This window comes from Poecile atricapillus, chromosome Z, assembly GCF_030490865.1.
Source record: "Poecile atricapillus isolate bPoeAtr1 chromosome Z, bPoeAtr1.hap1, whole genome shotgun sequence".
Classification (NCBI taxonomy): domain Eukaryota; kingdom Metazoa; phylum Chordata; class Aves; order Passeriformes; family Paridae; genus Poecile; species Poecile atricapillus.
In genome coordinates this window covers 136,086,155-136,109,317 of record NC_081289.1, presented here as the reverse complement: position 1 = coordinate 136,109,317, position 23,163 = coordinate 136,086,155, and the positions used below count along the sequence as shown (strand labels likewise).

Here is a 23,163-nt window from a genome sequence, read left to right as displayed (position 1 = left end):
CAAATTCCTTTCATGCTTCCATGTCAGCAGGGCAAAAGCACCAAGGCAGGAGCAGAGTGCCAACAGGTATTCTTTGGGAGATTAGGCTTTGCTTTCTGCCTTTAAGAGGAAGAAAAAATAACCATGACCTCCAACTTCAGAATGAGAAACCTATTATAGTATTTTTTGTTAACTACTGGCTGCAGAATATGTGGGTGGAATTGGGAGCCCACTACTTCTACCAGAGTAGCTGCAGCTTTGTAAAGGAGCGTTCCTTGTAAAGGATAGACATCCAAGTTAAGGGTTTCATCTAAAATGCAGCCAGAAAGGCAGAAAAGTTTGCAGACGAACTTTCTCCACAGTTTGAAGCTGGAGTTTGGGAAGAGTGGGAAATGATGCTGCTTATCACAAGAGAATAGCAGAGGGATATTGCAGAGCACATTCTTCTTCCCTAAAGCTGGGACCCAAAGATGTGTCCGTGCAGAGGAGAGCCTGAGGTCCTTCCCTGCTATGCCAAGCACATCAGCAGGCTCCCTGCTCACTCACTGTGCTGCTTTTTCCCAGGCAAGGAACACCATCCCTGTAGCTTGTATTCCCACTGTTAGGAGGACTAAGAACTTCTGGGTCAAAGGCTCTTGTTTCTAATAACCAGAAAAAAACCTGAAGAAATGCAACTCCCTGTTCTTTCCCACTTAGCCACTAGCAGAAGCCTGGAAGATTTTTACTTTGGAGGGCATCAGTGAAGTGGTTCTGAGAAGGCCCATCAGCCTGGTGAAAAGTGCTACTGTAGGTGCTGCACAGAGGTCTGGTTTTGCAAAGCTTCACCAGGAAAACATACCTGTGTGACTCATCAAACTTGTGAAAACATTCAGACACTCTCACCTGCTTCCCACTGGAGTCTGGCCCTTCTCCAGCCCTCCAGCAGTGTCTAGTCACCTACACAGCATGATGCTTGTGACCTGCTCCTCCCTAAAGGAAGGGGAAAAAAAGGGCAGGGGAAAAAAAAACCCTATCACTGGGGCATGGCATTGCAATCTGACTGCACTTGACTCACCCACAAGCATCTGATATCAAAAAACCAAAAACAAACTCACCTGGCAAAGCAAACTGACAGAGTTGCCACCTTAGAATGCTCTCCATTTACCAAAGCACCTGGCTGGACAAGTGCAGTCCTGGGCTGTGTTTGTACCATGGTCCCCTAGGTGAAAACCAGCCTGGCCCCCTCAGCCGGCTCATGCCTTCACACCTGAAACTGGATGCACAAGTGGTATTTCCCAAACAAAGTGCCAGACAAGAAGATACTTCCTCTTCCCCTCATGGGATGTTTTTATAAATCAGCTGAAAAACAATGTCTCATATACTGCTCATTATTTTTAGTACACATTGCTGGATGGGACTAAGTTTTATCACTTTCCTCCCATTTAACACAAGAGGGTGTGAGGGCATGATGTGCATCCATGGAAGCGTTAGGAGGCTGGACAGGAAGAGCTGGGGATATGATGCACTGCCTTTCAGTCTGGCAGTTTCCCCTGAAGCAGGTGACTGTCTGATGGTGGGACTGTCCGTGAGCAATAGTCCCAAAAGCTGTTACAGATGTAAACAAGGGTCCTCACCCAAGTGCGTCAGGACATTGTCTGGCCCGCGTAATAAACGGGCCACACCAAGGCTGCCCTGCCTTCTCACGCATCGGCTCTTCGCAATTCTCACCTGCCCTCTGAAAATGTGGAGGTTGGTGTCACTCCTTCAGCAACAGGAGACATCCCATTAAATGGCAGTAACCACAGATAAAACAGTTTCAGCCATTTCACCTTTGGTGGCTTTGGCATCATTCCCCCATCTCTATGAAAGGATGGTGGGAGCACCACGAGGTTCAGAGGCCCAGCTCCTCCATGACATGGTCATCACTTGAAGGGGCAAGGAGCCTTTTTGTAGTGGACAGGCCAGCTTGCAAAACTTAGCAGCACCCCTGAATAAGGCCAATAATAGGATGCTGGCACTTTCTCCCTTGGCCCCTGGGTCCCAGCTGGGATCACAGTCCCCTACTATATGGCAGAAATTAAGGGCAGCATTCTGCTTCCATCTTCCCCTTTGTGCTCCTGATGTGACAAAACCACAACAAAGGCAGGACACCACAGTCACGTCTGCCTTGCTCAGGATCAGGAATTAGGGAGACAATTTTTGACAAGAGCAGCTGGATACTGGACATTCCCCAGCACCACCACAGCACATCAAGGAAATGGCTTTGGTATGTAAGGAAAAATCCAAGGAATTTTAGCACCATGTAAGCTGTTTGCTCAGTGCAACAGTATCAGACTGATTCAGCTGCACAGAGGGGTGAGGCCAGCACATATGGAACTATCAGTGGAAAGGCAGGAAATTCTGCATTTAATATTGACTAACTCCAGAAAATACCCTGACACAAAAATATCCTTCTAGTCACGACTTTACACTCTATGGGACAGAAGGGCAACTCCTTGTTTTAGGGAACAATGTTTATTTGCATCAAATGTTCTTTCCTATGATCATTAAAAGTGAGGGGTTTTTTTTAAGGAAAACAACCTAATTACTGCAGTCGTTCTTAATTTGTAAAATACTTTAGCTAGGTCAAGTGCTTTAATAAACACAGCTACATGAAAGAGGAAGTAATGACTGGCTTTCCCTATAAACAGGGTCCAAACCAGGCTTTTCCTAAAGGCTGATGGAGACAGTCTAGTTTCAGCCATTCTCCTGAGAAGAAGAAACACTTCATTTTCCGGAAGTGGTTGAGAATCAGTCCTAGACAATGCAGATCATTAGCTCCCCAGGCATCTATCAGTATGAGGCTGCTGGATACAGGAGGAAGGTGCTGCAAAAGCAAGGCTATTACACAACCCAGTATTGCATAGAAAGGGAAAACTCAAGCACTCAAATGCTGGATCAAAAATCTCCCAGAACCAGGCAAGGCATGGGCCAGGGACTGTCAGCACAGAGGCAGCAGGGTGGACATGCCACCTGTGCAGCCTTGGCTGGCTCTGTGGCTGACCCTGCGTGGCCATGGGCACCAGGAAGCGCAGCCCAGGGCCGTGTTCTGGGAAGGTTTTACTTCCCCTTGTCACTGCAGTGATGTGCTGCCCTGTGGCATCAGCCATGTACTCATGGGTGCCATACCCAGCCACCACCTGCCCTGCTCCTGGCCAGCCACTGACTCCAGGGTGGCCTGTGGCAACCCTCTCCCCAGGGGCTCTCCTTTGTAGCACCTCTGCTTGGGGACAGTGACCATTAACCTTTGGTCAAATGTGGTAAAGTGGCACTTTTGATACGTTCCTGGAAATAGAGATGAAGGAACGGACACATCAGAATCACAGACCCTATTCAGATAGCATTCAGTGATGTCAACAGGGAACAGGAGAGCAGTAAAGCTGTAAAAAAAAAAAAAAAAGAGAAATGAAATGGAACTTTTTAGGTAGAATCACATTTCAAGTTCCTCATTTCCCTGTGCCCTAAGGCTTTCACAACTGAGAGAAGTAAAAATTTTCTAGTACTTCACATGTCTTGGTGAATAAATGAAGTCACATGTACTAATCCATTTGCAGGTAAGTTCACTGTGTCTTTTTGCTTTTGTATTCCTCTTCACTTAGCTACTGACTGTGGCATTTAAGATTTCAATTAAAGATAATCAAGACTAATCTTAAAAGAGCCAGGTTGCTCAGAGTTTTGAGCCCTGCTGACTCCTGCTAAGGCCATGTGCTGGAGATATCAGGACAGACAGGAAGATGGATATGGGGGACTCAGTGAAAGAGAGGAGAGGAGCTGGGCTAGCCCAGCACTGGTGACAGCAGCAGGGAGCAGAAAAGGCAGAGGAAATCATGACTGAAAATAACTTCTTCCTTTTCCCCATATGGCCCTGGGGGAGAAGCAAGGTTCCACTTGGGGACAGATGTGCTGACCCAAACTTGAGGGGACTGCACACACCATTCCATAGCTTCCCATCCATCTTCTTCCCAGTCAGCTGGTTTTATGCCTTCCATAGCAGTCTCACTGCATAGCAACATAGACCCTGCAGCATCCCTCATCATGGCTGTGTGCAAAGGAGAGGGATGGGGAAAAAAGGGTCCCAAGGCAGATGGAAAACCAGTGTACCACAAAACTCCTCCTCTTCCCCTCCAGACCAGGAAAGAGTCCACGTGCCCAGAGGGCAGGCTGGGAGCCAGCCACACTGGCCTTTCCCACAGGATGAGTCAGCAGAGGCTGTGGGCTTATCCTTTCTTGTGAGGTACTTGCTCTCTTGCACCCTCGCAGCGTGGCACCCAGAGAAGGAAACCAAAAGCAAACACAGCAGCTTCCAGGGCACAAAGCTGGGGATGAGGGAAATGCTCCCTGCAACACAGGCATAGGAGAGCAAATGCCTTCCTTTCCTTGCACGAAGCCCCACTGGGCTCTTTTGGGCAGTACTGTGCCCAGGAGGAAATGGTGAGGCTTTCCAGGCCTGGCAGAAGAAACAGGCGAGAGCCATGGGTACACACCAAGGAAAGGTCAGGACTGCCCTGTGCCACGTGGGAGTGCTGCTGCAAGTGCCCAACCCAGCAGGCAAACACAGAGCAATGCACACGAGCCTGTAGTGTAGATATAAACACTCAAAGTCACCAGGCCCTTCCTCCAGCTCAGCCTTCCCTGCAGCGACCAGGCTGACGTGTCCATGTGCTGCAAGCCAGTGTACAGTCTTGGGCACCTCTGGCATTGCACACACCAGAGTGGCTGAGAGGAGAGCTTTCTGGGCTGGCTCATCTTTCCATGAGGAAGGCTGGCTTTGGCCTGCTGGGCACTGACTGTGAAGTGACTTGTGTCTAAGAGTGGCCCCACTTGATTGCAAACCTCCTCTGTTTGGAGGCTGTGGTCTCCACCTCCCACTGTGAACTCACTTCAGCTCCACTCCATCCACAGAGAGTCTCCAGCCCAGCCTGTTCCACCAACTCACTGTGGCTCTGGAGGGAGCTTTATCCCCAGAGTATGTGAGAAAATAGAACAAACACCAGGTTAGGCCTAGCTGTATAAAATCATTCTCTACACATACAATCTATCCCCCTACAGCCCAGGGTCTGGGAAGGAGGTACAGTTTATAGGCAGCATGCTCCAGGGATGGCTGCTTCGATGAAAACTCCACATTTCCTAGAACAGGGACAGGAAAAAACAAGATACCAAAGCAGGTTTTATAAAACACCCTGTACCACTTCTTAAATGCCTGAGTCCTCTTCACACTGAATGGCAGTTTTTAAGAGGGCACTATTAGTCTTTGCTCTCCCTGACATCCTTGTCCCTCTGATGCCAATTCCAGTTGAGGACCAGACAGACTCTGGCATAACAGAATTAAATATCTAGAGGAGTACTAAGGATACCATTTATTTTCAAAATCACTAAAAAACCCAAGCAAAACAGTTTATAGCAATACAGATTGACATAGAAGAGACAGAAATTAAAAAAAAAAAATGTACAATCTATTTCATGTTATTGCACTGACTTTTTTATAATATACAAGGCATATTAAACAGTTTTCATTAAAAGAAGTTTTATTTATATAAATAAAAGTGTAAATATACAGTATCATACAATAAGTGTATCAGACTAACACACAAAATCTACCTACAGTGGGATCCCCATTTTTCTCATGAGCTAGTCTACTCTTTATCAATATTTTCACTTGTACATTTACATAACCTAAACATAGAAACAGGTAAACATTCCCATCTGGGAACACTTCCTTCAGAATTTGACAAGAACCACTGCAGAACATTTACCAGGGTTAATTTTAAGTGAGGGTCATTAGGAAATATGAACTTAACAGTTTCTTAATACTTATCTGTCCTTCTATTGGTTTTTTTTTAGCGAGAAAATGATCCAATGTTTTTCCCTCCCTAATCTCAAGAGTTTTCAATACAGATGCAGTCCCTACGGAAGCTGGAAAGAGCTTTCAAGTACAAAAGGTTGCAGAATATGCAATGGCAGCATCTCACTGCTCTCATATCCATGATGTGCACCTTCAGCTGCCCCAGGCCTGGATGCACCAAAGCCCTAAACCTTCTCCATCTAGGAGCAAACTCCCCTTGTCTGGAATGCTTTCAGTTCCCTGGTGAAGAAGTGCATAATTTCATCTTGATTTTTTGGTCTTCTAGGATGCAGCTGTCAAGTCTCTGCCCTCCTAGAGTTTGGCCAACACTCCAGCAGGTTGAAGAATCACCATGGGGACTGATACGCAAACAGCAAGGCCAAAAATGGTCATTATCCTCCTGAATACTGATGAACTAATGCAACGTTCTCCATCATTTTAGTGTGACCAGGCTCTTAGAAAAATAACATTTACTTTGCCAGGTGTGTAACCAAAAGTTTACTACATCTGCTTGGTCTACCCATCTCGTCTGTAACAAAATAGACACCCATACTGCATAAATCCTGGAGCTTTTTCAGGGAATGTCACCCCAAGAGAGATGTCAGGAAATGCTACTGTAATCATACCAGCATCAGTGAAGATGTTGTTTTCTCACAAGGAAAAAAAAGGTATTTTCAGGAACAGAAAAAATCAGGGTTAAATACAATTCTTTTACTTGCTCTAAAGTTAGTAGAGAAGTGTTATCTTTCTACCCATAGTAACTATTATCAGATTTAAAACATTAAACCTATCCTTTAAATTATAGCCACTACTGAATCACACACAAAAATCCCCATTTCTGCTTGCTGTTACTCAGCCAACACTTATCTACGTGCATGTAAAATAAAATACTGAACAGTATCTGATTACTGAAAAAAAAGCCTTCTAAATCACTCACAATGAACAGTACCTGCAAATAAGCATCTGAAAATACCCACCACGTATCATCTTAAGACACCTCAAATTAACTTTAATTTACAAAACGAAGACTTTACCTTTGAGCTCACACTGGTTTAAGAGCGAAGGAGACATATGCCTCCCTGCGATGGAACCTCTGGAATTCTAGACTGTGGACTGAAAAAAATGCCATTTCCTAAAACACAACTGTGATTTACCACATTAAAGTAGCAAAAAGTCAGTACTGCACTTGCACGTATTATACGTATACAGGTATGCATTCACTACGCTGCATTAAATTCCACATGCAATTTATGTATCTATTATACACTCTAGTACAGTCGGATTTTGGTCATTCCTGAACTAGGCCTCACCATTCAGCTGTCACTGCCAAATTATCTTCTCCCTGTTTTTCAGCAAATATGTAGGGGTAACCTCTTCTATCCCATCCCAGGCCTGGAATTTGTGTGGTCCCCCAGCCCTAAGAGCTGCATCCTCCTGAAGCCTCTCCCACCATGGAGGTGACCAGAGGCATGGACCAGTCCCGACAGAGTGGCTGAGCTTTGGGTTCACAGGGGACCCGCAGTCCACAGTCATCTCACAGCACTGAACCTGAATTAGTTTCAGCAGAAATCCTGCAGGCAAAGGAGCTGTAGGACTACGTACAGTATTGCCTTTCCTGTAGCCAAAAGCTGCATCTCTCCCTGGATTCACATGCTATATGTCACTGAAAAAGAATTAAACCTATTTGTTCATTTTTAGGCAAACATTGCACAGCTTTTTTATTCATCTGGTCTCAGGTTGCCTCGCAGAACTGAATTTTCTCCTGCTCATCATAAGTTGCAGTCTAATGAAGCTGTCACAGAGAAGAACCCAAGTGAGTGCTCCACTAACCTGGAAGCAATTGCTTCAAGCACTGCTGAATAAATGTAAATAAACTGAACTACAGTATGATCTTGGGGAAGGGCCAAGTGACAAGCCCAGACCTTTTTGTAACAGCTACGCAGTGTCTTGGCTCACTGAAAACAGAGGCAGCACGTCAGACTTGGACTGGTTCCAGGCTGAGAGCTCTTCACCCTGGGCATGTTGGCTGCAAGCAGTCTCCAGCCTAATGTGATGAACAACCTGAGCACTGTGGAACAAACAACTTGTTCTCAGCTGATAAGGACACTGGCCCATTTCCTCCTGTATGTATTTTATGTTGTTTAGCTATCCCAGATGTAGGAAGAGAAATAACAGAGTCTAATCTCTTGCACCCATACGCTCTCCTCCCAGCACAGCAGACTAAGCAGCATGGCCTGCTACTGATACCTCTTCTGTGAGCAGAGGTGAGAAAATCCAAACTAAGCTCCTGTGGCATTGCAGCCCTTTCTCTTTTGCTGTGCCCAGCACCATGTTTTTTCCCACCTACAAAACAGTTTTCAGTTTCACCACCCAGAACCCTCAGTATCAGCCCAATCCTGATGCATTTGGGTGTACTTGCATCATGCACACACATCCTCAACCCATTCTCACACAAGCAAAAATAAATACTGCACAGGAGAAAACAAAGAAGACCAATTAAAAGCCACCACAAATATGGCCAGCTCAGATTTAATCTGTTATAATCCCCATTTTTAGATCACCACTTTTCAGCTTGTGTCTTTCAAGTTGGGCAGCCTTAAACCTCTTGAAGACAAATAAAAGCAGCCCAACTTGCAGACGTTCTTAGCGGTCGCTGAAGTCTGTGGGATCTGTAAGTGCTCAGCACTCGAAATTATCCCCCTTTTTAAAAATATATGTATTTTAAAGGTGCCTAACATTAAAAGCCTAAATTTGAAAATTCAGACCTTAATTTTTTATCGCCCCCATTTTAATCACAACTAATAACTCAGTATACACCTTGGTAGACAACCACCTATAATTTGGACATGATTTTCTTACAGATTTCTACTGCACTAATGCCAAGTGCTATCAGATACAAGTTGCACCTAGAAGTAGATTCAGTTGTGGTGGATGCTGAGTTAGTTCATTAGTTTTAAGAGGATTTTTCAGCTTTGCAATAAAATGCTTGTATTTTAGGCATACAAGTTGTGCAAAATTATACTCTTTTGTCATGCACTTTTAGCAAAACTGCACTTAGAAGAATAAAGTGAGACTGTTCCAGACATTCTCTTATTACAACAAAAAAAAAAGGACCAGACCCTAAGGAAGTGTCCTTAAGTCTTACTACAGCTAAGTGATACAGTACAGTCTAAAACCCACCCTTGTCAACAGGATGGCAACCAACAAGTTCTACTACCAACACTCTGCAGATACTAAAAATATCAGGGACAGGCACAGTGTTATTTATCTCAGTCAAAATACTTTAAATCAAACCCAGGAGAGGTCTTGAAGTTCCAATAAAACTGCCACATAATACAAAATTGTCTCTAACTTTTGGCTTCCTTCATCCCCAATCATTAGGTGAGATTTTTGAAGCTCATCACACGCTTGGTCAGTGGTTCTCCAAGGCTCTTAGCACCTCTCTGTAAAGTATTAAGACACTTCTGTGTGGCTTTATAAACAAAGACAGCTTTTAGACAGTTTTAAATGGTTTGTCTTAGCAAGTGTGATTAGACGTAGTGCTTCCATCATACTGCAGTTCTATGTTTTCTGATTAGCAATTGAACAGGCCCCTCTGGCACAGATTTAATGATGTTCCAGGCATCGTAATGCATGAGCCCAATTAATGACTTCCCACTAACAGCAAGAATTTCATCTCCAGTTTCTATGTTTCCAGATTGCTCCGCAGCACCACCTAGAAGTGAAACGGGGGGAAAAGTCAGTGTTAAAAGAAGTGAGCCCACAAAAATCTGTCTTCCACTGGGATGAAAATAAACCATTTTTTCCAACTGTAACAATTTCAATACAAGTCACTTATGTTCACCTCAGCTCTAGAAAGCTACCCCATGCTACATCTCACAAAAAAGGTTATTTTAACTAAGATAAATCCTTGTTCTCAGAAAATATGCTGGTTTTGAAGGAAACTACATGTATTAAATATGCCAAATGTTATCTCTGTAGCTGTAAGAAACCTGATTTTCTTACAGCTACAGAGAAAATAACCATGAATGTTGGATGTGGCATTTCAACAGGGTAGTAATGTGGTAATGCAGGAGACTGTCAAACCTGGGATGAACAAATCAAACACTGATAGCAAACTGTGGACAAAAACCATTCACAGAAAGCTTCTAGAAAGAGGCATACCCTTCCCTGCTAATGAAAATATGTTTTCTGTAATGATAGTTAAACTAACATGAGCCATCACAGGGAGGGAAAAAGGACTATATATAAGTATGTACATGAATGAGCTCAAAAATTAAACATGCCCTTTACCCTAAGACGTGCTTTCTAAAGAGGGGAAAAACCACACACACGCGTGCACACACACACACAAACACAAACTGATAACCAATTACCTGTTTGATTTTTTTATCCTGATGAAGGAATAAATAACTGAAAAGTAATTCTGTAAAAATGCTGAGCACATGTAGTTTTATTGAGAGTTTCAGCTGCCTTCAGAAAGGGCCTTATTTTTCACTAAACTGACATGTGACATATGAAAGTTACAGCACAGTTCTGGAACTTGTTTTCTTTCTGTGTATGATTCATATAAGTTTAACTACCTGCTGACAAACAAAGCACCCACAACTGGCAGTTTTTGAATAGAAATATCCCATATTCTTAGCAAAAGCTAATATTAACATTTGAAAATTGAAACAAAAAACCAAAAATATGGTAAAACTCATAACTGGGCATAAGGCTCAGGGTAGTGCTTCAGTAGCACTGATTATATGCACTATGCATTTCTTAGGAAAGAGAACTGGATAAGACATCAACATTTCAACTGTATAAATGATTGCTGCTGTAGTTTAATGTCTAGATTAGTGGACAGACCCATACTTAGTAAAGCAGATGCTTCACATTTATTAGCAGATGCAATCCCTAGCCATTCCCAGAGGTGTTTTTTCTTTTAATAACCACTTTCGCCTAGTAAGTAAGTGAGAGCCACAAAATCCACCCTTGCTTCAAAAAAATGCTGAATACAGTAATGGAAATGTCTGTACAATGCATAGACTGAAAAAAAAAGGAAAAGGAAAACTGAGATAAAATCCACTGCATGCATGTGGTACCTTTAAATATCCTTTTTACAAGCAAGGGCTTATCTCCAGCAATGGAAGCTTTTCCACCATCGAGACTAAATCCCAAACCAGCAGAGGTTTTCAATAATTCAACACAGATGACATCATTCATGTCCAGGTTTGGATCTGCAATTGAACATACACAGCATCTTGTTATGTAGATAACAGCAAATTGCTTGTTGTGTTTGGCTGGTTTTTGCTTTTGCTGCAGTGACAGGACAATTCAGAGTTCAGTTACTCAGACTATGACCTGCCATCAAGTTTCTCAGAAGTGAATGTATTCTACTGTAGCTGTGAATGGGGGACAGTACAAAATGCATTTACACACAGGGAGATTTTCATTTTACATGTTCAACAGCAAAGTGACAAGGCATCATTTTTTGGGCAAAAATATAGCTAGCAAATTTAGCAAATACTCTAAATATCAACAAAGTAACTGAAAAATTACAAAAATAGGGACTGGAGAGCATTTATTTTTCTTTCATTTTCTCCCTTTGCTTATTCAATGAACCACATCTTTTTAAGTAACAGGAATTAATGAAAGGTTTCATTAAGCAAACATGGTCCATTCTCTTAAGCAAAAATCTGTAATCACTTACTAGGGTGATAAGCTGTTTCTGGTCTCCTATCTATGTATTTAATTATAATTAACAGTAGTTGCACCATGCCTCCTACATAGGAGATATTTCTTTAGTACAATATTGCTCTAGCTGACTTAAAACATGATTCTGCTTAGGAGGAAATAGATCTGCAGTTTTGGAAAACAGGATCCTCTTCGCCTGTATGAATGTAATAATTATGCAGTCTGTATCACAAATTACTGTTGTTATCTTACATAACTTTAAATGTTATCTAAAACATCTGGAAATGTCCTTTGCCTGGAAGGGTGGAAAGATGTTCTGAATAACCCAACACTATTTTGTTTATGAGATAATGTTGCCCCCTAGCGCCTGGACCAGCAGATATTCTGCATTTGTCAGGGTGCAGGATGCAGGGAGTTTAGGGCAGAGAGGGATTCTGAAGTAATTACATAGATAATATCCATGGGAGCAATTCCAGAAAGGCTGATCCATTAATTAACAGAGTGCTTTCTTTTTTTATGTCTTTTTTAAGTGTGTTATAAAGTCCTATCATAAAACCCAGTGTAAGCATAAAACAAAAGAAACTGCTACAGAAAAAAAAAAATCCCCGTGAGAACAGTAATGATTACAGCCAACGAATTAAAAATAATTGAGTGGCAGCTCTATGTCCTGGTTTTGGGATGGATGAGCTGAGTGCCTGGTGTTGCCAGGGAAGGAAAGGGGAAACCCCTGGTCATTCCCTGCTCCCACAAGCAGCATCATCCAGATACGTGCTGAAGGGGTTTGGTCTTCCTAACACCCCAGGTGCAGCCTTTACACCAAAATGCTGACTTGTTCCCAAACAGGAACCTAATATTCCACTAATACATTTCCACTTAGCCATTTGTCCCTACTTTCCTTTGGGATGGCGGACCTCAATAGGCATACTTCCCAATTTACTGCAATATAAAAATCATTTTTTCTATGTTTCTAGTAGAAACAGCATGAAATCTGCTTTTACATAGAACAAGCTCAGTCCCTATGCTTAATGGAAGGGCATGGGGTTTTCTCTGAGCTTTTTAAAATTTTTAAAAATTACTTCTGGTTGTTTTCTTTCTTGCACTGGTTACTTAAAAGGAGTTTATCCTGAATTATCCTGAAGAATATGCTGAACCACTTACCTAAGTAGAAACTGGATTCAGCCCTAAATTATGTCTTCTAAGTTTGTGTCTAGTTACAATAATTGAAAAAAAGCCCAACCAAACAACCAAACCCCAAACTGTATTTAGGTTTCAATGAGAACAAATAAAATTCAAAGGTAACTTAATTTTCTCCCTTCAATCACATAAGGCACAGACACTTTTAATCTAAAACACAGGGACATTTTTCCTTTCAGTCTGCTCTGCAAAGGAATCCTTCCAACTGTTCTTGGACAAAGATCATACCTGTTCCTATTTCCATGGAAACATCCATCCCAGACCCCACACATTTTCTGCCAGCAGCTGATATCTCAAGTCTGGAGGAATTGTTTGTTTTGTCTTTTTCCTTCTGGATGACAATGACTGCATATCTGTACAGCCTTGCATGATGAAGAGTATTCAGGACATCCCCATGGACTGAGCTTGCCAGAGATTTGCCATTGATAGACAGAACAAAATCTCCTCGATGGATAGTCCCTTCTTGAGATGCCACTCCCTTTGAAAACACTCTGTGGACCTACAAGAAAGGTTTTAATAAGGATGTTTTAACCTCATGACCACACACAGCATTCTACAGGCCAAGCTGAACAGAGACACTCTACCGAAATTTGCAGCCGGTGCCCACTGCCTGGCACACAGCATTTGCTCCAGTGAACACACTCAAAGTGACTAGACAGATCTCCATTTGGGGATGGGGGAATTCAGAAGAAAACATGCTGTTACTGCATGGTCATTTCTAAGCCAAAGATAACCAAAACCAGCCAGGGAACATAATATCACAAATCACTTATGCTTTCACTGAACTCCTCAAAGGCCTTCAATATTATCATATTTCAAGTGACACAGAGGTTAAATCCACGTCTGTGCCACAGCAGCCACCAAGAACACTGTGGTGTGCAACACCCACTCCCCCACTTCCCACTGACTGGGACATGCATCCTGTGCTGTTTTCAAATTCACATTTCTAAACATCTGTGCACAGAAAGGCTCTGACTTACTGCAGCTGTACAAGTATTTAATTGTTTGCCTCAATCTGGCTGATCAAATATCATGCAAATAGATGGAAAAGGATGATTTAGCGACTTGAAATGCATTTTCTAGAGAAAAAAATACTCTATTCAGGGTGTATTAAACTTTGAGAAAAACTTCCAGCAAGTTTAGATGTGTGTCATTTACAAAAAGGAACTGACTAAAAGACTCAAGACCCAGTATTTAAGGACTTGCCTATTAGGCACTCTAATTTTAGCAGCCAGAATATGGTTTCCCATGGAGACAGTACTAGGTCTGCCAAGCAAATGTTCAAAGCAGCCAATCTGTGGACGCATTTCTGCATGGCATTATCTTTAGGAATTTTTCCTAATACCCAGACCAGCAGCAAGACATCAGAAGCCTTTTGGCCCCTGTTCCATCTCACTGTAGAGCCATGCTGAGATAGGCACCTGCTACAACCCCACAGGTCCAATGAGATAAATTTCCAGCTAGTCTAAGCAGGCATTCAAAGCTGGAATAACAGCCTCAAAAACAGATGCAGGCATGCAAATGCAAGTGGAATACAGTGGTCATGTCCAAAAAATCTGCTGCTTTCCCTTGCCTCCTCAGTACCTTGAAGCTCACTAGGCATTTCCATTTCTGCACCCAAGTGTGGATGTAACAGCCCATCTAAGCAGCTCAGCACGCAGTGGAAATCCTAAATCTAGCTGGGGCCCAGAATCCCAGTAGGTCAGGAACATTAATAAGATCCCTTTACACTCTCTGAACAAGAAACATCAGGGAAGAGCAAGAACTGACACTCCTTTGGTCTCATGGCTAACAGAATTCAGGAAAATGACATCATTAGCTCCTCATCCTAAATCTTTTTTTTTAGCTAGAGTTGCACCCTCCAGGTAAGGACCTCTATAAGGAAGTCTCTGGGGACATACCCTTCTTCTAACCTCAGCATTTAATGGATCTCTCTCTTTCAGGGCAGAATTTGAAAGCATATTTTGTGTTAAAGAAACCATCACACAGGACACCAGTTTTCTTGGATTTTTCTGTCTTATTGATCTGTTTTTGAGCAGACACTTTTTATACACCACTATCTTAACAGGACACTATCTTTGGTTCAGAATGCTGCTTAAGGCTTAAAAAGCCCCTAACCAGACAACAACCCTCATTTACTGACCACCCACACATCTCAAAACCAACTTGTAATGTGAAATCCATAATGTTTGCTGAGGTCTGCAACAATCACTCTTGAGATCTGAAAAATCCTTCAAAACTTTGCTGCACAGAGTTTCCTTTCAAGGGCTGGAAATAAAAGTCTCCCCCAAAAGGCTGTGTGCACTGCAGCTGCATGCAGAATTTTTATTTACATTCATAGGATTTAGATCTAGCCCATCCCATCCAGTAACAGATTTTTAAAGCCTGAAAGCATAATTGTTATCCATCTCCAATAATAAAAATTACACTTCCCAGACACTCTGATTTCAGTAGCAGATGGTAAGCTGCTGCTTCTGAGAGACACCGTGAATGACTTGCAGTGAGTCTTGATAAACGAGCACTTGATCTAATCACCAGCCTACTTTAAAGTGAGCTTTGTAGAAAAATGACTTGCAGCCATCACTTACTGTGACTGATTTCTGTTCCAAGTCTATTCCTCCAGCAACACTAAATCCCAGGCCAGCTCCTTCTTCTTTGTGCAAGACTACAAAGTATGTGTCTTCTTTGCTCTAGCAGAAAAATGGAGGTGCACAGGAAGGGGAAGAAGAAACAAGAAAACAAAGATCAAGACCAAGTACCCACAGAAATGACAAATTCCCAGTATCCACACATTAGGGCAGGTGAAAAGAGGCAACTCAAGGAATTAAAACTGAGATATTAAATGCATTTCACTTCATGTTACAGAATGAAGCAGCCATCTAGGAGAACTCAGGTGACAAGAAAAGTTTCTTCAGTCAGATTAAGGCTAGAAAACAAAGTCAAAATTAGGCTAGTGAAATGGCATTAAACCTTGGGCAGCCTAATTTTTACAGGCTGTGGTCAGTTTTGCATTGTTCAACATTTTGCAGTCAAAATTCAATATTCACATACACCTTTCTGGACCAAGCACTGTACTCTTCTGGATAACTTTTGTTATCCAATTTCTCCTTCCTCAAAAGAGTAACATGGATGTAATGCAGGGCATTTGCATCAACCTCTTCTCAGCAGGGCTGGACAATCCTCCAAGGGGCAGTGGCCACATTACTGAAGCTTGGGAAGGTCAGATGGGACAGTAGAAAAAAGTTGGAAGATGAAAGTAAGGAGCCTATTAGGGACCTAAACAGGACTAAGCTGTGCTGTTGTAGAAATGGGAGCATCAGTCACATGAAAAGGATTGGTGCAGATTTGCTTCCAACAAGTCTGACATTGTCACAGAGACCATATTTTGTGGTGCATGGGGACCTGTAGAAAGGAATTTGGTGGAGCAGGCACATAGTACCTATGTGTGGGGCAGAGCATCAGATGTGGAGAGTAGAAAGCAGGTTTCTCAGCTTTTCCCCAGGATCCCATCTAACATCAGTTATTTCCAGAAACTGCCAACACTAAAAGTAGCAGCAAATCATTAGAAACCAATCTCTTAATCTATTTAGCGTTAAATGATGTATTTAGTTCACTAAACTCAACATATTAACTCAGCATTTGCCTTTTGTTTCAGATGGCAAAGAGAGCCACAGATCATTAGATTTTGTGGTGAAAGTCAAATTCTTAGTCTCACTGCATGTTTCTCTGCCAAAGAGTGTCTACTTGAAGATTTCCTACACTAGAGGCATCCCTGCAATTTAGAGAGGCCATGTCAGAAACTGATGTCACCCTGCTCCACACCACTGATCCCTCTGCATCCAAGGAGAGAGGAGCAGTGAGGGCAGAACCTCTTTGTCCACAGTGTTTTGTAAATGAGAAGACCTGGCTCACCTGTAGTCAGGTGAGAATAGCTTTATGTCTGGCTAGAAATAATAAATAATAATAACTATTATTATATTTATATTATATTTAATAACTAGGCTAGCCCCCTTCCAAACAATGGAAACATACACATATCTTTGACTGTTAAGTACTGTAGCAACCCTTTTTCTTCAAGAGGTCACGCTCTTCCCAAACCCTTTCAAACCCTCAACTTAATTTGCTTACACTGATGAAGGATGGAAAAAAAAGTCAGAAGTTCAGATGTTAAAAGAGGATCAAGGATCATATGTGTTGGGCCAGTCAACAACACAACTAGATACTGGGTTCCCATTCCCAAGGTGCATTCCCTCCCTCCCCAGCCCTCAAAAATGCTCCTTGCCAGCACATGTACTATTGGGCAGAGACCTGGCTGCGGACACTCACTGCTTTACTTGGACACACAAAGGACACACCAGGCCTCCAGTAATCACCTCTGTTTAGACTGTTAACCAAAGATACCAATCATAGAGACCAAAATAAAATGCCCATTTAAAAATTAATATTACTAGCATTTATTAAACGCTAGCAGTAAATTCAGCACTGTTTAGAACAAAGGCTGGTGAAAAACTCTTTCCAGGGAAGCCTTAGTCCAAGTCAGGCAGTCTGTCTCATTTTTCAGCAACTGGATAACTATGAAGAACTGTTCTATTGTGCATTCAAAATCCACCATTTGAATAACATAAAATTTTCCAGAGTGTGTGCCACACTGGGCTTAAATATGGATAAGAAACTATGCAGACAAGGAGTGCATTCCAAAAAGCATTCAGCTTTATAAATATTTGAGCTCTCAGGCTTTGAAAAGTGGCATAAATAAATAATCTCTCCAAGACCACATGCAAAATACTTTAGAGAACACTTAATTACCTCTGTCCAGTTGTGCAATCCAATTCTAATTTTATCAGTAAACCTAGCTAGCCCTCTTGGCTCACCAAGCTTTTGAGAATTGCATGCTTTAGCTATGCTGCCCCCTGGAAGGAGATAAAGATGGATATTTTGGGGAGGTCCTTTTCCCTCCAGCCTGTTCTGTTTGAAATTTGATTGAAATTTGTAATCTTTGTGAACAAACTCAAGAACACTCTAGATGCAGCTCAGCCAGCAGTTATGCAGACCAGATGGCAGTTTCCCTTCCAGTACTGTCATTATTTTATCAACTTCTGTTCTAATTTAGAAAGGATGTGGATGTATCCCACAAACAGAAACACCGAAAGCAAGGAAATAATGCTCTGACAGGCATTTCACTTTGGAAGCCTTCTTCAAACACCTAGATAATGAAACAAGTTATCTTGATGCAAAAAACAGCTTGTACAGAAGAGAACAAAAAGGTCACAGGAGTCTCTTATAAACCCTTCAGCAGCTGCATTGTGGTGCTCAAGTTCAGCACTGAACAAAATAAATTCAATTTCTGTGATTGCAGCTTCTAGCAAAAGGCACCAGGCACAAAGAAGAGCAAAGCTTCCCCTGCACGGTGGGGAAATGGACTCTGACCCAGATGGCTGGTGGAAAGCTAAATTCTGATGTGCAGTTACTGGGGAGCCAAGACGGAATAATACCTTTTCACTTAAAATAGGTCTATTTATTGTGACTCACAGCTGCTTTTGAACTTCCTTATATAAAAGACCATTCAAAATTATCACAAGTTTATAGCAGGCATTTAGTGAAATTAACTGCAGTTGATACTAATAGCTTGTCATCGGACTACTACTACTGGAGGAGCCCTGAAACAGTTTGGAAAAGATTTTACCTACCCTTAAGAAAATCCTCAAAAATCCACCAATAACCCAGTTTTTATCTTGTGGTTTTTACCTTTACTTGTGCTTTGACTTCTTGGAGCATAGCAGCAACATCACATTTTGGTACTACCACTGACAAAACAGATTGCAGTTTTTGCTGGTCCAGGCTTGAGATGAGCAGCTGATCCAAGCTAAAATAAACATAAAAAGACAGAAGAGCTCTGTATTTCCCAACTCTGTAGAGATACATTTCATGTATACAGTGTAGGCTGCACTAGGATAAATGACAAAGAAAGAATCTTGAAAACTGGTAAGAAATGGCGCATGCTGGGAGAACAGGAAGGGGCAGAGAAGATTATTTAAGAGTAACTCTGAAAGTCAGTCCCTGTTCTATTCCCCTCATCCTTCCCTAATGGTTTTAGCAACAGCCACTAACAGGAGACAGCTACATCTGAAGACTGCTTCTGGCAGGACAACAAGCTCGTTTGTCACCACAGGCTGTGCTGGCAGCCAGTGCTGTGCAGCCTCTTCACCAGTACTGCTGTGCTGTAACATGGCCAAAAACTGACCAAACCCAGATAGAGGGGCCACAGAAAAGGAACACAGCCGTTACAGGATAAAATGTTTAATCCTGTTCTGAAACCAAGACACAGCAGCCTGGCAGCTCCAGGGCATCAAGGTCATGAATGGCATCCCCAGACTGTGAGGGGAAGGCAAGCTGGGGCCACAGCTGAAACGTGCTTTGGGGCAGACCTGTGGCACAATGGAAGCTTTGCCTTGGGTAGGGATGAAACAATAATATTAAAGCTGACACCAACCTGATAGACCAGCTGTTTCCCCCATCCAGAGAGCTGCCATGGGGCATGTCATCATCTGAGGCAGAACCTGGTGTCCCTGAGCCACTGCCCCGGGAGCTGCAGGTTCCCATTCCCATGGCACCCAGCTCTGCAGGGCTGCAGTGGGCTGGTGGAGCTGCTGCACCCTGGGCGGGCGTGCCAAGGGCTCTGCGGGGCGTGATTTCCAGCTCTGTCTTGAAGCAGGCAGGCTGTGTGGGCTCCGAGAAGCCCTCTCCACACAGCTTGTCCAGGTCGGGCATACTGAGAGCTCTCAGCTCCCGCAGCCTGGAGCGGGACAGCAGAGGCCGCCCCAGGCCCCGGCTGCGGCGCACCTGCGAGGCCGAGGTGGGGAAGGTGGCCACGTCTGCCCCAGTGCCATCCTCCTCGCTCCTCTGGGGCTTTCCATCTCCTTTGCCACCCTCAGCCACACACGTGGGCTCTGTGCCAAGGGGAGACTTGGCCACGGCGTTGGCTGGGCTGGGGCTGCCACCGTAGGAGCTCAAGCTGCGCCGCAGTGCCCATGGTGACTCAGTGGAGCTGGATGTGGTGGTCAGCCCACCGCATGACCTCCTGGCAAGGGGCAACCTTGCAGCTGAGCATATGTCAATGGCCTTCACAATGGGCCGGTCAAAATTTGCCAGGTTTTCAAAGGATTTGATCCTCTGTTTGACAGAGAAGGATGAAATTGGCTCATGTGGCCAGTTCAGCTCATAGTAATAGTAATTCCGCCTGAAGCTTCTCAGTTTATCAGCAGCAGGGTAGCTGACATCACTGGCTGAGGGGGACACGTCATGGACCTTCTGGGCACTTTTGGAAGCATAGGCCTGCTCCTTCCCACTCTGGCTGTTAGGCAGATTCAGGTGAACCATCTTTAACATCCCTGTTGCTGCCTGTGGGTATCTCTCCTCTGTAGCTTGGCCCTGAGGGCCTTGCACAGGGTGAATCTCTGCAACATGGCAGTCCTCCCTCAAGTGACCCGATAACTGGGATGGCATTGAGTAGGTCCTTGTCACAGGTTTCGATAAGCCACAGAGATGTCTGTCTCCAGCAGTATCTCCTCTTGAGAAATACTGCATGGTCCCCATCTCCTCTGCCGGCCGAAGCACTTCTGCATTCACCTCTTCTGTTTTCTCCAGCAATGGCAGCCGCAAAAACGATGCTGGTGAGGACGAGGCAGAGGAGGAGGAGGAAGGGGAGGATGAGGAGGAAAGCTTCACTTCAATGAAAGTGCGCTGGATCTCCTGCCCTTCCAGGTGCTCCTGCTGAACTGAGGGGGACCCCAATGAAGAAGAGCAGGCTCCAGCAGACGTTCCTATGTTTTGCAGATCTAATTGCCTAAGGTCATCTGCACTATAGATGCTTTTTATTGTGTTCAGGTCTCTTCCAGGGTTATCAGTCCTCCCTTTCACATATTCAGCTTTTGGTATCCCCTGAGGAGGTGAAGTGACTATGGACTGACTGTCTCTTGCTCTGAAATTATCCACCTTAGCACCCTTACCCTGACACACCATAGCCTGCACGGAAACTTGCTTCTCTTTTGGCTTTCCCCATGACAGCTCCCCACAACCACATTTCATTTCACCACTCGTGGTTGGACTGCTGCTGCCATTCAGGAGAGGCAGAAGTGAATCTTCAGAAATTACCAGAGATGGTTTATTTTCTAGCTCTGATTTCAGAGTTTTTGAGGCTGTTGAAATGCTCTTTCCAGGATCTGAGTTTGTAGGTGAATTACGGGACAATGGTGTTTTCTTTCCCAGAAGTTTGGGGGACAGCTGTGGAGAAACAGAAGCCCTTTTCTGATCAGCCCCATTGACTTTGGTAGGAGTAATGCCAGAAGAATCTGAATTTGTCTTTGCTTTGCTTTTGATGGTGAACCCTTTTAGCTTTGGTCCTGCTTTAGATTTCTGATTATTTAAAAGGGTGTCCATTATACTTTTTTGTGCCATTGCCTTAGACTCCTGACAGGATTTCTTCTGTGAGGATGGGCTGTGCAGTACTGCAGCTCCTTTGCAGTGATTTGTGCCTGAGCTTTGGATTTTTCCATTTGAAGTCCTTCCTGAAGTCACAGAGTTAATTTTCTCATTTTTTCCTGGCAATTCATGAGTTGCATTAGCCTTTGGATCTTTAGATTTAGTGGGAAAGGGTGACCTGAGTGATATTCCTCTTGCTGATGATGCATTCACATGATTGCTGTCTGGTTTAGACAAGGTGGACAAACTGTTGGTTTCTTTCTTCACCAAGCAATAATTAACAGCATGATTACAGTCATCAACTGCCATTTCACTTTCAGATTTGGATCTCTGCTCATCATGACATCCTTCTTTCTCAAACAAGCTGTTCTCCAAGACACTGACACTTCCAGCAGAGCAAAAGCCTGTCTTTTTGCAGTGCAGAGATCCTTTTTCTTCAATGGATTCACAGCATTTCTTATGTTCATTACTGTTCCTCAAATCCATCTGTTCTTCTGTACGTAAGGCACCATTGTTACAGAAAGAGTAAACTTCAGGGATACTGACTGAATTCTTTAGGATGTCTTCTTCTGGCAAGAGAACTGAGGAAGGAGAACACAAGGATGCAGATGACACATCTGGACACTGTGAAGGACATGGAGTAGGACCACCATGATCTTCCAAACCTAGTTTGTTGATGCTTGTTTCCAGTGACCCACACATTGTGCAGCCCTCCTTCTGCAAAACTTTGCCACTGTAAGGGTGCAGTGGGGACAGTGAGGATGAGCTTGCTCCAGAGGTGAGATGCTGCTCCTGTGTGGGCTTCTGTGGCTCATCATTCATGCAACAGATCTCAATTTGCTCCTCATCCGATTCTGTTACAGTACAGCCTGTAGGGGCATTAGCAGCAGCACACTGCCCAAGCAACACCTCACTAGCACTGTCAAAGGCTTCTGTGACAGACTCTGTGTCTGAGTGAGAATCCTCCGCAGCCCCATACATTGACTTTGGAATTAGGTCACTTCTCTTACCTTCCAGGGAGTTTGCTGCAGGCAACTCATCCTCATTTAAACTGCTAAAATTCCTAGAATAGTTATTTAAAGAGTTCTTATTCACAGTAAAAAGTTTGCCTGGGTTGATGGAGTCCAACACAGACAGCCCCAAAACCCCTTGTGCGTTAGCTCCACAATTCACAGTTTTTTCCAGCAGCTCCTCCTTGGGTGCTCGTGGCTCAGACCCGGGGCAGCCTTCGTCAGTGCCACAGCAGCACATCGTGGTGTACTCGTCTCGGAGCGGACTTTCTGCGCGTGACAGGGTGCGCGAGGCCCTGCTCTCGGGGGCACCCATCTGGCTGAGCAGGTCATCGATGTCAGTGACAGGGATGGCTGTGCAGTCCTCGTCACGGCTGCCCTTTGGGGTACCTCTGTGCACGTCCCTGCTCTTGGCATCAGGCGGCAGTGTTGCTCTCTCTGCCGCACAGCCGCTGACAGCAGCTTGCAGAGCTGCTCTTTCTCGCTTCCCAGAACTCTGTTCTTCCTCTGTTGTGAGGATGCTGTTGACATTGGCCTGATTTTGAGTGTCTACCCCTGGAGACAGGATGAGGTTCGTAAATCTGCTGACAGCTGCATCACAATTTAAAAAACAAAAAGAAAAAAAAAAAAAGAAAAAAGAAGAAGAAAAACAAAAAGGCAAAATCCTGTCAAATATAAGGAGTGATCTAGAAAACACCAGGTTTTATTACAAAAATAGACACCCACATAGACTACATGTTTTCATTTTGATCTGTACTCCTCCTCTTCCATAATGATGTTTACAACAACTCAAATTAATCACAACCATGTGTATTTGAGTAGTGCACAGAAGGGAGCAATCCACTTATCCAAGGTGAGTAGTCAGGATCTGTTTAACTCTCATCTTCCAAATTGCAGCAGTCAAGCAGCCAACTACCAAAGTGTCAGCATGCAGTAAGTCATGCTGAGCAGCAGCACTGC

The 23,163-nt window shown here is 43.7% G+C and overlaps 1 protein-coding gene across 1 annotated transcript in view; it reads right to left on the bottom strand.

Annotated features, from left to right (window-relative positions):
- Nucleotides 1-5,504: 5,504 nt before the first annotated feature.
- The window catches only part of PDZD2 (PDZ domain containing 2), a 201,890-nt gene continuing 184,231 nt past the window's right edge, over nt 5,505-23,163 (bottom strand). Inside the window, exons 20-25 of the mRNA XM_058827058.1 lie at nt 19,206-22,794; nt 18,461-18,578; nt 15,304-15,405; nt 12,944-13,214; nt 10,930-11,064; nt 5,505-9,554 (exon numbers count right to left, since the gene is read on the bottom strand). Of these exons, the coding sequence (XP_058683041.1) occupies nt 9,388-9,554; nt 10,930-11,064; nt 12,944-13,214; nt 15,304-15,405; nt 18,461-18,578; nt 19,206-22,794 (4,382 nt within the window). The 3' untranslated portion in view covers nt 5,505-9,387. The remainder of the gene's footprint in view (nt 9,555-10,929; nt 11,065-12,943; nt 13,215-15,303; nt 15,406-18,460; nt 18,579-19,205; nt 22,795-23,163) is intronic.